Source organism: Pyrenophora tritici-repentis, chromosome 10 (genome assembly GCF_003171515.1).
Source record: "Pyrenophora tritici-repentis strain M4 chromosome 10, whole genome shotgun sequence".
Classification (NCBI taxonomy): domain Eukaryota; kingdom Fungi; phylum Ascomycota; class Dothideomycetes; order Pleosporales; family Pleosporaceae; genus Pyrenophora; species Pyrenophora tritici-repentis.
This window is the reverse complement of record NC_089399.1, coordinates 339808-352549: the sequence shown is the minus strand read 5'-3', so window position 1 is coordinate 352549 and position 12742 is coordinate 339808. Positions and strand designations below refer to the sequence as shown.

The following is a 12742-nucleotide window of genomic DNA, read 5'->3' as shown; positions in this document are numbered from 1 at the left end:
ACAACAGACGCAACCAGCAACAGACGTGCAGCTTACCCTGCATCCAAGGAAGTGGGGTAGGTCACGAGCTCCGCTGAGCTATAAGCTGTGACAGTTATGAGATGTTGTAAGCTGTGGGGTCCTATATGTCGTGTAAAATACACTGTGTACGAAGTTTTGTACTTCTCGTACGAGGACTTTGGTCTTCAATCTCTACCGGAACACCAGACAGGACCGGAACCAAGTCATCGGGTATGGGCGGCCCGTTGTGAGCATGAGCTTGCGGGCGAGCAATGAGCACAGATCGGGCAAACTTTGTGTGACGTTATTGTCACCAATGCCTTGAACCGGATAGCTGGTTTGAAAGTTGCTGGTACATGGCACATCAAGGCTGATAAAGTTTCAAAAAGTGGATGCGAACTAGTCCACTGTTGCTTCCACATGTCCTTCCTAGTCCCATTGGTGGGTTTGTCCTTCAGCTGAACCTATAAATGCGGTATATCGCTGATCTTGAAGACTTTGTTGGGACCCCAGCCATGCATTTAGGCATGCCACCCGAGAGGCTGGCTATGCAGTAGTGTCCCAATGATCAGAGCCCGGATGATGTCTCTGGAGCCATTGTGCAGATAACGACGCAGGCAGATGAGGTGCATAATCCGAGGCGGTGATACATGGGTGCCCCCAGAGAATGAGAGAGGTACCTTATCACCTTTCCCGGAGAGCCTTGAACCCAAAGTCTAAAGACATGAACGACGGGCACGCCGTCGAAGAGTGGTACTTGGAAGCGAAGCGGAGGCAGGGGTAGCGCCCGAATGCGAAGCCGACTTGGGAAATTGTGTGCCTGGCTAACCTACTAGACGTTGGGCGGTGATGGTCCGCAAGCAAGCTATCAACGCCACAATTATTGGGGTCGATTCATCAGGTCCAAATAGATTGTATAGTCGTTTCAAGGCCGGAAGGGTGTCGGCATCTTGACTCGATGGTAGAATTTGGAAACCAGAAGCGATGAGACTGGCCTAGTCTCGCAAGCCGGCGTTCCTGAGAGGCCCCTCGCTGTGGGTACGGGTTGATGTCGGCGTGAAGGGGTTTGAGTTGACCGACGTCCTAGGCGTTTTCGCCTGTCTTAGGTCGGACTGCATAAACCTCAGGGTCCAATTCAGGATCAGATGAGGTTACAGCTGCGGGTGAAACGGAAACATTCCAAGAAAAGCTCATGTCAGGCAAGGCGAAGCAGAGCAATGGAGGGAACCAGCATCGGACTTGAGACCGGCTCTCCTCATGGACAGCACGTGTCGCTTGTGACGGGAACTGGCCCATACAGATGGAGCAAGCAGGGGTTGGAGCTCAGGAAGCCACAACCCGGCCGATCATCTGCGTCCCCAGCATCTAGCGCCTAAAATAGATTAGCCCCATGCGTCCCGTACACCGGCGCGACGATCATCACCGGCACACGACTACCACTTCCCACAACGCTCCCATGTCCGGAATACTGACACCCTTTTCACTTGTCAAAGTGCTCGCCCAATCTAGAGTAGCAGGCTGTCCAGTAATCCGCTGCTGACGGCGGGATGCATATGCGTGCAATTCGCACATGCTTAGTTTGTGCCGCCAGAGTGCCTAATACCCAAACGAGAGGCAGCTGTTCAATATCGACTCGCTATTCTTTTGTTGCTACTGTTATCTTGCGTCTCCCGAACATCCAAATGTCTCGGGGCAAGCCGCATACGGTAAAATGATGCGTGTGGTATTGAACAGACAGACATTCTGCCCATGGCGATCGCCCCTATGGTATCGTCCGCTGCTCTCTCCATCAGCTTGGACCGTCAGAGGCCAGGCAAAATCAGCTATGAGGGCTATGTATCTTACATCTGGGTGGATATGAAGCCTAAGACTCAGCGCAGCCACATCGTGGATCGTCGTTGGTTAACCACTGAGCTTCAAACAAGCGACTGCACTAATTACGGGCAAGCCATCAGTCACGTTAGAGGCTGTGATCCACTCTACCCACTCTGACACGCAGCCTCCTGGGCCTGGCGCACGGCATCTCGGTTTTCAGAGCCATTTCGGTCATGGAATATCGCCACGAGCACGCTTCGGTTTCACACAGTTTCCGTCCCGCTATGAGTGCCGCAGGTTCTATATGTAGTATCTCATGCACCCACGTCGTTGGTAGGGAACTGAAGTATTTGTGATCCGAGTAATCATCACTTTGGCAGTGATCGTCTACATTCATCCACAGCTTGCCAGTATGGGTCTTCCTTCATTGTTGCTAGCGGCAGTCCTGCTAGGTGTATACGCACTGTACAAGCATTGGGCCGCATCTCGTCGTCACAGGATACCTACAGGTCTGAAGCCTTTACCAGGGCCAAAAGGTACGATAGTCACATTACTTACACGTCATCTATGATCAGCTTACTCCCCGGACAAGAGTCATATAATTACCTTTACTAACTGACATGCATAGGCTACCCCATCATAGGCTCAGTGCCCGAGGTCCCTGAGAAGAACGGCTTCATCAAGTTTGCAGACTGGGGCAAGCAATATGGTCCCATATACCAATGCAACCTCGCCGGAGACAACCATGTGTGGATCTCGACAGATGCTATCGCCAGAGACTTGTTGTCCAAGAAGGCAGCCATCTATTCTGACAGACCACACATTCCGTCGCTGATCGATGACAACCGTACGAGTGCACAATATCTTCCGTTACTCAGTCGAAATGGTATAGCATACACTCACCCACTTTGTATTCAACTTTAACACTTTACAGAGGGCCATACGCGCCAAAGAAAATTTGCAAACATCATCATGCGCGAGTCGGAAAAAGCTACATTCTATCGATACCCCGAAATCGAATCAAAGCGAATGTTGACCGAGCTGCTGGAAGAGCCCGACCAGTACAACCACATTCTTGAGTCTTTCATCTCACGCGTCACATGCCGACTGGCCTGGGGTCACAGCGAAGGCAGCGATGAGCTGAAGCAGCGTGCGCGCGAACTTCTCATTGGTGTCTCACCAACGGGCTCTCTGAGTAACAAACTCCCATTCCTGATGACACTGCCCGACTGGCTATCACCACCAAAGGCATGGGAAAGGCGGCGTGCAACCACCGAACGTACATGGTTTCAGACCATGCAAGAACAGGTGATGAGCGATATACAGTCAGGCCAAGCGGCCCCCTCATGGATGAAGACTTTTCTTGAGGGTCGCAGCAAATGGGGCTTCAAGTCCGACACTGAAGGAGCCTATGCTGTTGGCATGCACGGAATTGCCGGTGCTCTCACCATCGCCGCTCCTATGCAGACATTCTGTCTGGCAATGACACATTACCCACAGTTCCTACCTCTGCTACACGAGGAACTCGATCGAGTCTGCGGCGGCCGACTACCTCGTTCGGAGGACCGACCCAACCTTCCCTTCCTGCGGGCCATCATTCGCGAGTGCATCCGCTGGCGTCCTCCAGTCCCCACCGGTATTCCCCACTATCTGATTCAGGATGATGAGTACAATGGCTACCACATCCCGAAGGGCAGCACCATACACCCATTAGAATGGTAAGTGCATCACTCCTGACGTGTGTATATCTGTACTGATTAAATTGCACAGGGCTATCTCCCGTGATCCTGAACTGTACCCAGATCCCGAAGCTTTCAACCCTCTTCGATGGGTCAAGCCAGAATACCCCACATACCAAGAACCTCTTACACAATACCCAACTATAGTCAACTCGACACAGTTTGGTTATGGACGGAGGACATGCACTGGCCAGAACGTGACCGACGAAGATCTTCTCATCGGAATCGGATCTATTGCTTGGTTGTTCGACATCAAGAAGAGGCCTGAAGATGCCATTCTAGCCGTAACGGAGTCAGTGAAGGGACATCCATATGGCTTGAACAGAAAGGCTACTATATCACACGAGGAGCTGAACGCCGGTATTACTAACGATGAGCACACCTTGGAGGAGAAGATTCTTACCAAGTACACATACCCTGGATCTGAAGCTGCATCCTCAAAGTCCGCAGCACCAGCTTACAAGCCCTTGGAATGGGGCGATATCACCAAGAAGCCCGAGGACCCCACTCTCGACTACTCAATCTTACTCATCGCCAAGCCAATACCTTTTAAATTTGACCTCAAGCCACGCGACACTGTCCGGGCAAGTAGGGTCCAAGACCTGTTCCGAGAAGGCGTAGCAAACGGTGACTATCCAGAATCCCGGGAATACTGGGGTGCAAATCAGGGAAGAGATAAAACTGTGGGCTGGAGCAAAGTGTGAGAATCGAGACCTGCGTGATCGGCAAGCCCTGCAGCTGCAGGCTTGGTGGTTTGTGTACATGCCTGTCCAAAACCATGGTGGGGATCCGGTGCAGGCCCTACAGTGCGGATAACGAACTTGATGAGTATATAATAGTAATTTCATATGGGTCAGTCTGGGTATTAACGAAGGATTTCCATGCTGTATACCTTGGCTCACATTGTTGGCGGTGTTGGCAGCTTTATTAGAGGGCTTGGGTTATTGCAGCTCATTCAATAGAAGCATGAATACTTGTTTTATCAAACGCTCTATCCCTATTCGGACTTTCAGTCCCATGTCTTGGAAGGTACGATATGTCATCAGCTAACGTGGCGATAAACTTGTCAAGAGTGGGTCAGAAACGTTTTGGCGCCGTTGCGGCTTTTGATGGTTTCAGGCTTGCATGTGCCTGTAGGGAATACTTAGCCCACCTGGTATCAGTTGTTCGCAGCTTGTGGAAGCGGCGCTCACGTGACCCATACTCAGCCCTATATCCCAGGCGTCTACCAAGCCTGACATCATGTCCCTTCGGTCCGATACCCCATCGCGACATCAACCTTGTCCTGTTCAATCACGGCACGCCAATGCGCCCACGATAGCCGTTCCCAGCTCATCGCGAGCTACATAGCGTAAACAATGCTCGGCCTCGATTTCACCGCGACGCGTACGCAAATCGCATCCTACCTATTTGGCGTCGCGCTCTTCAGTATCAGCTTCCTCGTCTTCCTCAACAGCTCTATATCCTTTGTCATTACACAGCGCATCGGTCAATCGCATAGTGTGGGCGATGCGGTCGGTACTCTGGGCTTTGCAGATGAATTGGTCGCACTGGTCGCATGTCCGGCCTGGGGTTTGTTGAGCGATAGGGTGGGCGTGAGGAGTGTTGCTGTAATGGGCTATGCGATTGTCGGTATATCGCTGTGGGTGTTTGTGCAGGCAAAGAATGTGTACCCCGAGTTGTTACTCGCGCGGATACTGTTCAGTTTGGGTGGGACTGCGACGTGAGTATTGAAAGTTGTAGAGCGAAGGGCGTGCAAACTGATACGCACAGCGCGACCATGGTCACTGCCATTCTGCCCTCGATGACGATTGTCAAACCCGTAAAGTCAGATCCGCGATCCCCGACGCACAGTCGGGGCAGGTCACATGCGCCTGCTGCATCGATATCCTCCGAGTTGACAATCACACCTGCCCGCTTCCGCTCCACGTCTCCAGAAGAGCATGCGCAAAGAGCGCCGGCAAAGGATACTGGCGCATCTACGTCGCAACTTGCAGGACTTGTTGGCGTATTCACTGGATGCGGCGCCCTCGTCGCCCTCTTCGTCTTCCTGCCTCTCCCAACTCAGTTCCAAAACGCTGGCGCGCGCCCAGCTGCCGCCGTCGCAGATGCTTTCTATGTTGTCGGTGCAATCGCCATACTCGTATCTCTGGGCTGTTTCTTCGGGCTTCGCAATCTCCCTGGCGAAGAAGCAAAAGGCTGGAGACGACTAACTAGCAAAGGCGACTACAAAGACGTAGACTCGCATCTCACGCGCGACGTGGTACTATCATATCCGCGCCTCTTCCTTGAGAGCATCCGCCTGGGCTTCACATCTCCAAACATCGGACTGGGCTACGCAGGCGGTTTCGTCGCGCGCGCATCTTCAGTCGCCATATCACTCTTCATCCCACTCTTCACAAACCACTACTTCCTGCAAACCGGACAATGCAAAGCAAACTCAAAGATACCATCCGACATCAAAGTCGCATGCCCAGAGGCCTACAAGCTCGCAGCAATGCTGACAGGAATCTCCCAACTCATCGCCCTCATGAGCGCCCCTGCCTTTGGTTTCCTCGCAGGCCGCTTCCCCCGCTACAACATCCCACTCTGCGTCGCAGCCGTATCCGGAATCGGCGGCTACGCAGCCTTTGGCTCACTAACGAGTCCAGACTACAAGAGCGAAGACGGCACGGGCGCCATCTTCTTCATCGTCGCTCTTCTTGGCATCAGCCAAATCGGTGCTATCGTCTGTTCTCTCGCCCTGCTAGGCCGCGGTATCAACAACGATGAAGTTTCTTCAAATTCTTCAGATTCGCTGTCTGTGTATGGTGGTCATACCACGACTAGTCACCCTTCTGCGGGCGCTACACCACCGCATAGCGGACCTATAACGCCGGTAGATGAAAACGCACCGTTGCTACCGGAGTATGGTCAGTATCACTCGCGCTCGGCGTCGTCGTCCAGACCCTCGTCGCATAACAATATCAAGGGCTCTATTGCTGGCACGTATAGTTTACTCGGTGGCTTCGGTATTTTGCTGCTTACAAAGGCCGGTGGCGCCTTGTTTGATAGCAGTGGGCCTGGTGCGCCGTTTTATATGATGGCGGGCTTCAATGCGATGTTGTTAGTTGTTACTGTGGGAGTGAGTGGGTGGCAGGCCTGGGGCAGGTGGAGGAGCCAGGGTATGTCTTGAGGGGTGTTTCTCGGAGGGTTTTAGGGAAAAAGGAAAGGTAGGGTGCTATGTTGGGATGATGCACGTATGACCATGTGGTATCTGAGATATGATGGCTATAGTGTTGTATTGATATCATCTTCTTTCCTCTCAGTACTGGGCTTTCCCCGCTCCAAACTCGCCATGTGATACTCAAATCGTTATATAGAATCCAAATGATATCCAATAAGCTTCCTCCCAGCCACTACTCATCGTGATTGTATACAAGACCAACCCAGCTATCCATATATCGGCAAGAAAGGCAAATCCAACAACCAAACCAAAAAGTTCATACCAAGCAACCTCTCCCTCCCCCTCAGCCCCCCCTCCCCCAAAACATCACTCCACTCCAGCACATCCACCTTCCTCTTCCGCAACAACTCCGCAACACTCGGTCGAACAGCCAAGTTCTGAGGCCAATCTTGCCTCTCATCTACCTACAAAATTGACGCACGTTTTAGTCCCGCGAAGGTTTTCTAGCGGTGCGACTGCTGGAGGGCTTTGGACTCACTTCTGTGCTACCGGTCCAAGACGTGGAGCGCTGGACGGCGAAATAGTAGTCGCGGAAGGGATCGCCGGTGGTTTCTTCGGTTGTGGGTTGGGGGACGCTGGTGGAGGCGGGGATGGCAGAGGTGGATTGGCGGGCTGGGGGACGGGGTCGTGGTTGGGGTTGTTGGGTTGCGAGGGAGTGCCGGGGGGCGAGGGTGGGCGTTGTTGATGCGGGGTTGTGGGGTTGGTTTGGGTTGGTGGAATGTTGAGGGAAGGGATTTTCTGGAGGATTGTGGTTTTCTGGTTGGTGTGGGTGTGGGGTTGGGGTGCGGGTTTGTTCGTTGGGTTGGGTGTGGTGAGTGTGTTGTGGGTGGCTGATAGGGACGTTTCTCGGGCGCGCGTGCTTGTGCTGGTTGAGGTTGAAGTTGCGTGGGTTGACCGTTCATTTCATCGAGTGCGTTCTGCAGCACCTTTGTGGTTTTAATGATGCCCTTGTTGTAGAGCGTGTCGCGTATGTTGTCTTTGTAGAAGCGGTGATAAGGTTCTGGACTCTCTCCTTGGTCGATGCATTCCATGGCATACTGTTTGTAGTCTGTTCTGTTTCGAATGATGAAATCGTCCCACTGCCACTTTGGCACCATCTTATCTTCTTGCTCGAGCTTGTACATTTGTTCGCACTGTTTCTTGAAATGGTTCAGATCCCCAGTGTACTCTGGGTACGCCTCTTTGAAGGTCTGAAAGATGGTCTTATGGCCATTCTGATCAGACTTTGCGGAAGGCTGCTCTGTTGGCGCCTTCTCGGTTGCACGACCAGAGGATTGGTGGTTCAATTGTGGTGGAAGTTTGTTCTTGGCAGTTGTTGAGACGGATTGCGAGGTTGGATACGTAGTGCGTTCTCTCATAGGACTTGGCTCATCATACAAGCTCTGATGTCGAGGAGACATCGCACGTGGAGGTCCCCTCTCAACATCCATCTTATCGACATCCTCTCCCTTTGCAATCGAGGCTGCAGCTCCACGTCGACTATCGATGTTTGCACTTGATCTGCGTTCTCGTTCTTCTTGAAACCTGCGCAGCGATTCTTCTCGCTCCTTGCGCAGCGCCGCTACTGGGTCAACGGTAACAGGCACAACATCGTTACTGAATCCCACAATCTTGATCTCTCGCCTCTTTGACTGTTTTCGGCCACTCTTATCCGGAGAATTAGCAAGTTTTCGTTTGATCGCTTTAGAAGTAGGCTGAGGGATGCTTGGCGACATTTCCGAGTCGCTATTTTTTGAGGGCAGTTGCTTAGGGTTTGGTGGTACGTTTGCTGGAACAGTAGGCGCTGCATTTCCAACTGAAGTCCCTGCTATCAAAGGCGCAGCGTTCTTGGAGTCTTCTTCTCGGACTGGTACTATTCTTGTCAACTGTTCGCCAGATGTTCGCACATCCTGCGCATCAACCATCCGGCTGTCGTGCGCTTCAGCTTCAGATTGCTTGGCATCCGGAATCTCGTCCTGTAAAACAGGCTCTGGATCTTCCACTACAGCAACATGATCGCGCTCAGCTTCGGTAGTGGCGTTGGCTTTTGACATATCGTATGTACTCTGAACGATTGACGTAGATGCCGCATGTGGCTCTTGGCTGCTTGCCTCTGACCCTTCCTTTGCACATGCGTCGGAAACGGCGCCCTTGAAAATTTTACTTTTTGCGACAGGCGTCTCTCTCACCTGGACAAAAGACCGTGCTTTCTCAGGGAGTGATGAGGGTCGGTTATCAGCTGAGTCCGATTTCCCCGCTTCTGCTAGATCTTCACCCAGTGCTTGCGGGAGGAAATCTTCCATTTCCTCGTCTGAATCGACTTGTTCAGATTGTTGAGTGGATAGCTTTGCTTGTGAGCCGGATGTATGCTCTGCACTTGAAGTTTGTTTCTCGATACTAGAGTCGGGTGGGAGTCCTTGCACAGGTTTTACTGGCATTTGTGGTGGCTCCGGACTGGGAGACCAAGACACGGTACTCGCAACCTCGTCATTCTGCGTTGGGAGAGGTAAAGAGTCAGGTGAGGGATCGACGTCAGATTCATCATCCGTATTGACCCCGTCTTCCATCGTAGCCCTCTCATCAGCTATGCGATTAATCACCTGAAGGATTGATTGGGGCATGTTGCCATTTTGAAATGGCTGCAGTCCAGGTTGTGGCTTTAGCCAGCTTGTATCTTTACTCAGGCATTCTTGTTGTAGCTTAGGCACTTTGAGCGTGTCGCGATTAAAAATAATACCCTGCATCCAGGAGCATTGAGAAATGTGGGTAGTAGCTTTTCTGGGCTCATCATCTCTCTGTGTAGAGAAGTCAAGCTGAGCGGCCTGTGCGGACTTGGTCTTAGCAGTGCTAGCTTCTTTCCGTCGCTTCTTGCGGTGGGCTGGGGCGGGTGATTCCCAATGTACAGGTTCAATCTCTGATTCTTCTCGTGGTGGTGGTAATTGAGGCGTGGCGGACGTGGCTTTGGGAGATGTAGGTGATCCAGGAACAGTTGGCTGTCTACTAATAGTATTTGGCATGGAATCATCAGAAGCCACTGCTCTTGGTTTCCCGGTGTTTAAATGATCGAGAAGGCTGAGCAACTTAGCAGCGTCTTCTTCTACTTCCCCCCGTTGTGTATCACCCGCCAGGACAGGCTCATTTCCCTTTGAACGAGATGGAATGGGGCGAGGCGCCTGCGTCGCGGACGCTAGCTGAGTATACGCCGCCTGAGAATGAGGGTTTTCATCATCATCTGGTGCAGCCATTACGGGCTCAGGCACTTTGGGCTCGCTATATTTTGCTAGGCGTCGAAAGTCTTCCTGCGCGCGGGTCTTGCGTAGCTCCTGGACCAATTCGCAGATTTTCTCGCTCTTATCAAGGGGTCGTATGTGTGGAGAGTTTTTGTAGACGTTGATGAAGTTTGCGCCTACCCAATCCACCTGATGCAGTATGAAGCGCAGTCTGTCCCGCCGTGGCCCGTAGGATGTGTGTCGTATGGTGTAACTATGGACGGAAATAACAGTGCCCTCGGGAAATCGTGAATAGGTGCAGGGCGTGATATGGGCGACGATTCGATGCAGGCCGTCGGTAAGGGTGAGCGGATTGGTCTAGAGCAAGTTAGGGACTGATGGCAGAAACAGCGTTCATTTTGATATCACGTGCCTGTAGGACTTGCAGTGTACTGTTGCTCTCAGGGTCTATGTGATCAATTATATCTAGGCAGGAACCGTTGTCGTGGTAGACACCCTCCCAGTCCCTATCCAGCTTGAATCGGACGCCAGATGCTTTCTGCTCGTACCTCTGCCGTAACCAGTGGCTGCCTAAAAGGAGCTGCGCCTGGATAGTTTCCTCGAGCCAGGCGTTGGGGCAGACGGCCATGTGTTTTGTTTGTTTGGCGTTGTGCGGGGGACGCGACGCGTTGGCTCCCGGCGCGATGTGGATAGCGGGTGCGGTGAGATGGCCAGGTGCAGCGGGCGGAGCATTGAGATTGTCATTTTCGATTCTCTATTATAACCATAACATGATCCATGGGCGAGCGGCGCACACGGGCGAGCGGCGCACCCCACCAACTTTACTCACCTTACTGATCTTAATCTACAATGGCTCAACGCAGCGCTACTCAATTACTATCAAATGAAGCAGATATTCAGCTTGCTATCTCATCTATTAATGCGCACCAGATCCAAGGTACCCGTACTGCTGCAGTAGTCTACAACGTAGCCGAAACAACGCTCCGCCGCCGACGCGCTGGTATACCTGCCCGACGCGATTGCCCGCCCAACTCAAGGAAGCTTACCCAGAGAGAAGAGGAGGTGATTATTAGCTATATACTTCAGCTAGATCTGCGTGGATTTGCGCCTACCTACACAGCTGTACGTGATATGGCTGATAAGCTGCTGGCTGCGCGTGGTGGAGAGCAGGTTGGAGTCAACTGGCCATCTACCTTTGTTAAGCGTACAGACAGTCTTCGGACGTGTTTCAACCAAGCGTACGATAGGCAGAGAGCTCTTTGTGAGGATGCAACATTAATAAAGAGGTGGTTTAAGCTTGTAGAAGAGACAAAGGCTGAGCTAGGTATCTGCGATGAGGACGTCTACAACTTTGATGAAGCTGGCTTTATGATGGGCAAGATTACAACGCAGCTAGTTATAACAGGAGCAGAGAGGAGAGGCAGGCCGAAGAGTATTCAGCCAGGCAATCGCGAGTGGGTAACGCTGATCGCTGCTATCAGCGCTGCTGGCTGGTCAGTCCCACCGTTCCTCATCTTCGCTGGCCAGTACCACCTATCAGCCTGGTATAAGGAAGCTGAGATCCCACGCGACTGGGCGATCGCAGTCAGCGATAATGGCTGGACGAATAATGAGCTTGGAGTTGAGTGGCTAAAGCACTTCAACGCTCACACGCAGGCTCGTAGTGTAGGCGCGCGTCGCCTGCTTATTATTGATGGCCATAAGAGCCACCAATCTCTAGAGTTCCAGGAGCTCTGCAAGGAGAACAATATCCATACGCTCTGTATGCCTCCTCACTCATCTCACCTACTCCAGCCACTTGATGTTGGCTGCTTCTCGCCATTGAAGCGCGCGTACAGCCGTGAGGTGGAGAGCCTTATGCGCAACCACATCAACCACATCACCAAGCTAGAGTTTCTGCCAGCGTTCAAGGCAGCATTTGATCAAGCGTTCACGCCAGCCAATATCTGCTCAGCCTTCCGCGGCGCAGGCCTTGTTCCTCTACAACCAGAGGCTGTTCTATCAAAGGTAGATGTACAACTGCGTACACCTACTCCTCCAGCAGCTCTGCCAGAGGCTCCCTGGGTAGCTCAAACGCCGAGCAACGCGCGTGAGCTTGAGGCTCAGTCAAGCCTAATACGTGAGCGCGTGCGCCAGCACAAGAGCTCATCACCAGCTTCAATTATTATGGCGATTGACCAGCTAAAGAAGGGCGCCGAGGTGATGATGCTCTCTGCTGAGCTGATGCGCGATCGGATCTCTAGTCTTGAGAAGGCCAATAGCGCAGCCTCAGCGCGTAGGCGGCGCTCTAAAAGGCGTATACAGAAGCATGGAGTACTCACAAAGGGAGCTGGAGAGGACATACTGGCTCAAAATGAGGCTGACCAGCAGATTGCTCATGAAGAGCGTCAAGGAGGAGCGCGATCAGGCCTCAGCCAGCGGGCTCAAAGGCGCTGCACTAGGTGCAAGGAGACTGGGCACAACTCGCGCACATGCAAGACTGATACTATTAATATAGAGTAATCTACTGTATCAATATCTAGCAATAATATTATCGCGTTGTTGAGATGCATCGCTTTAAAGTTGCAAAAGTTGGTGGGGTGCGCCGCTCGCCCGTGTGCGCCGCTCGCCCATGGATCATGTTATACAGGAATCGCTTTGCATTAATATATTACAGATCAAGTCTATGTACATGATGTTCCGTCAATTTTCTATGGTAATTAGGCATGCAATCTTTAACTGGGAATCGTAGCTTTCGTTTCCATCAATGCATC

The 12742-nt window shown here is 52.2% G+C and overlaps 4 protein-coding genes across 4 annotated transcripts; 3 read left to right on the top strand and 1 right to left on the bottom strand.

Annotated features, from left to right (window-relative positions):
- Nucleotides 1–2227: 2227 nt before the first annotated feature.
- On the top strand, nucleotides 2228–4258 carry PtrM4_039500 (CypX, Cytochrome P450; the record flags this gene model as incomplete). Its single annotated transcript, XM_066104336.1, has 4 exons — nucleotides 2228–2351; nucleotides 2444–2701; nucleotides 2750–3533; nucleotides 3586–4258. The coding sequence occupies 4 exons, from the start codon at nucleotides 2228–2230 to the stop codon at nucleotides 4256–4258; spliced, it is 1839 nt and encodes a 612-aa protein (XP_065958900.1).
- A 654-nt stretch (nucleotides 4259–4912) lies between these two features.
- On the top strand, nucleotides 4913–6729 carry PtrM4_039490 (NarK, Nitrate-nitrite transporter; the record flags this gene model as incomplete). The annotated part of the gene is made up of 2 exons (XM_001937709.1): nucleotides 4913–5277; nucleotides 5328–6729. The coding sequence occupies 2 exons, from the start codon at nucleotides 4913–4915 to the stop codon at nucleotides 6727–6729; spliced, it is 1767 nt and encodes a 588-aa protein (XP_001937744.1).
- A 525-nt stretch (nucleotides 6730–7254) lies between these two features.
- Nucleotides 7255–10617, bottom strand: PtrM4_039480 (uncharacterized protein; the record flags this gene model as incomplete). The annotated part of the gene is made up of 3 exons (XM_066104335.1): nucleotides 7255–7610; nucleotides 7676–10346; nucleotides 10378–10617. 3 exons carry the CDS (start codon nucleotides 10615–10617, stop codon nucleotides 7255–7257), a joined length of 3267 nt encoding a protein of 1088 aa, XP_065958899.1.
- A 221-nt stretch (nucleotides 10618–10838) lies between these two features.
- On the top strand, nucleotides 10839–12491 carry PtrM4_039470 (uncharacterized protein; the record flags this gene model as incomplete). The annotated part of the gene is made up of 1 exon (XM_066104334.1): nucleotides 10839–12491. One exon carries the CDS (start codon nucleotides 10839–10841, stop codon nucleotides 12489–12491), a length of 1653 nt encoding a protein of 550 aa, XP_065958898.1.
- Between the last annotated feature and the right edge of the window lie 251 nt (nucleotides 12492–12742).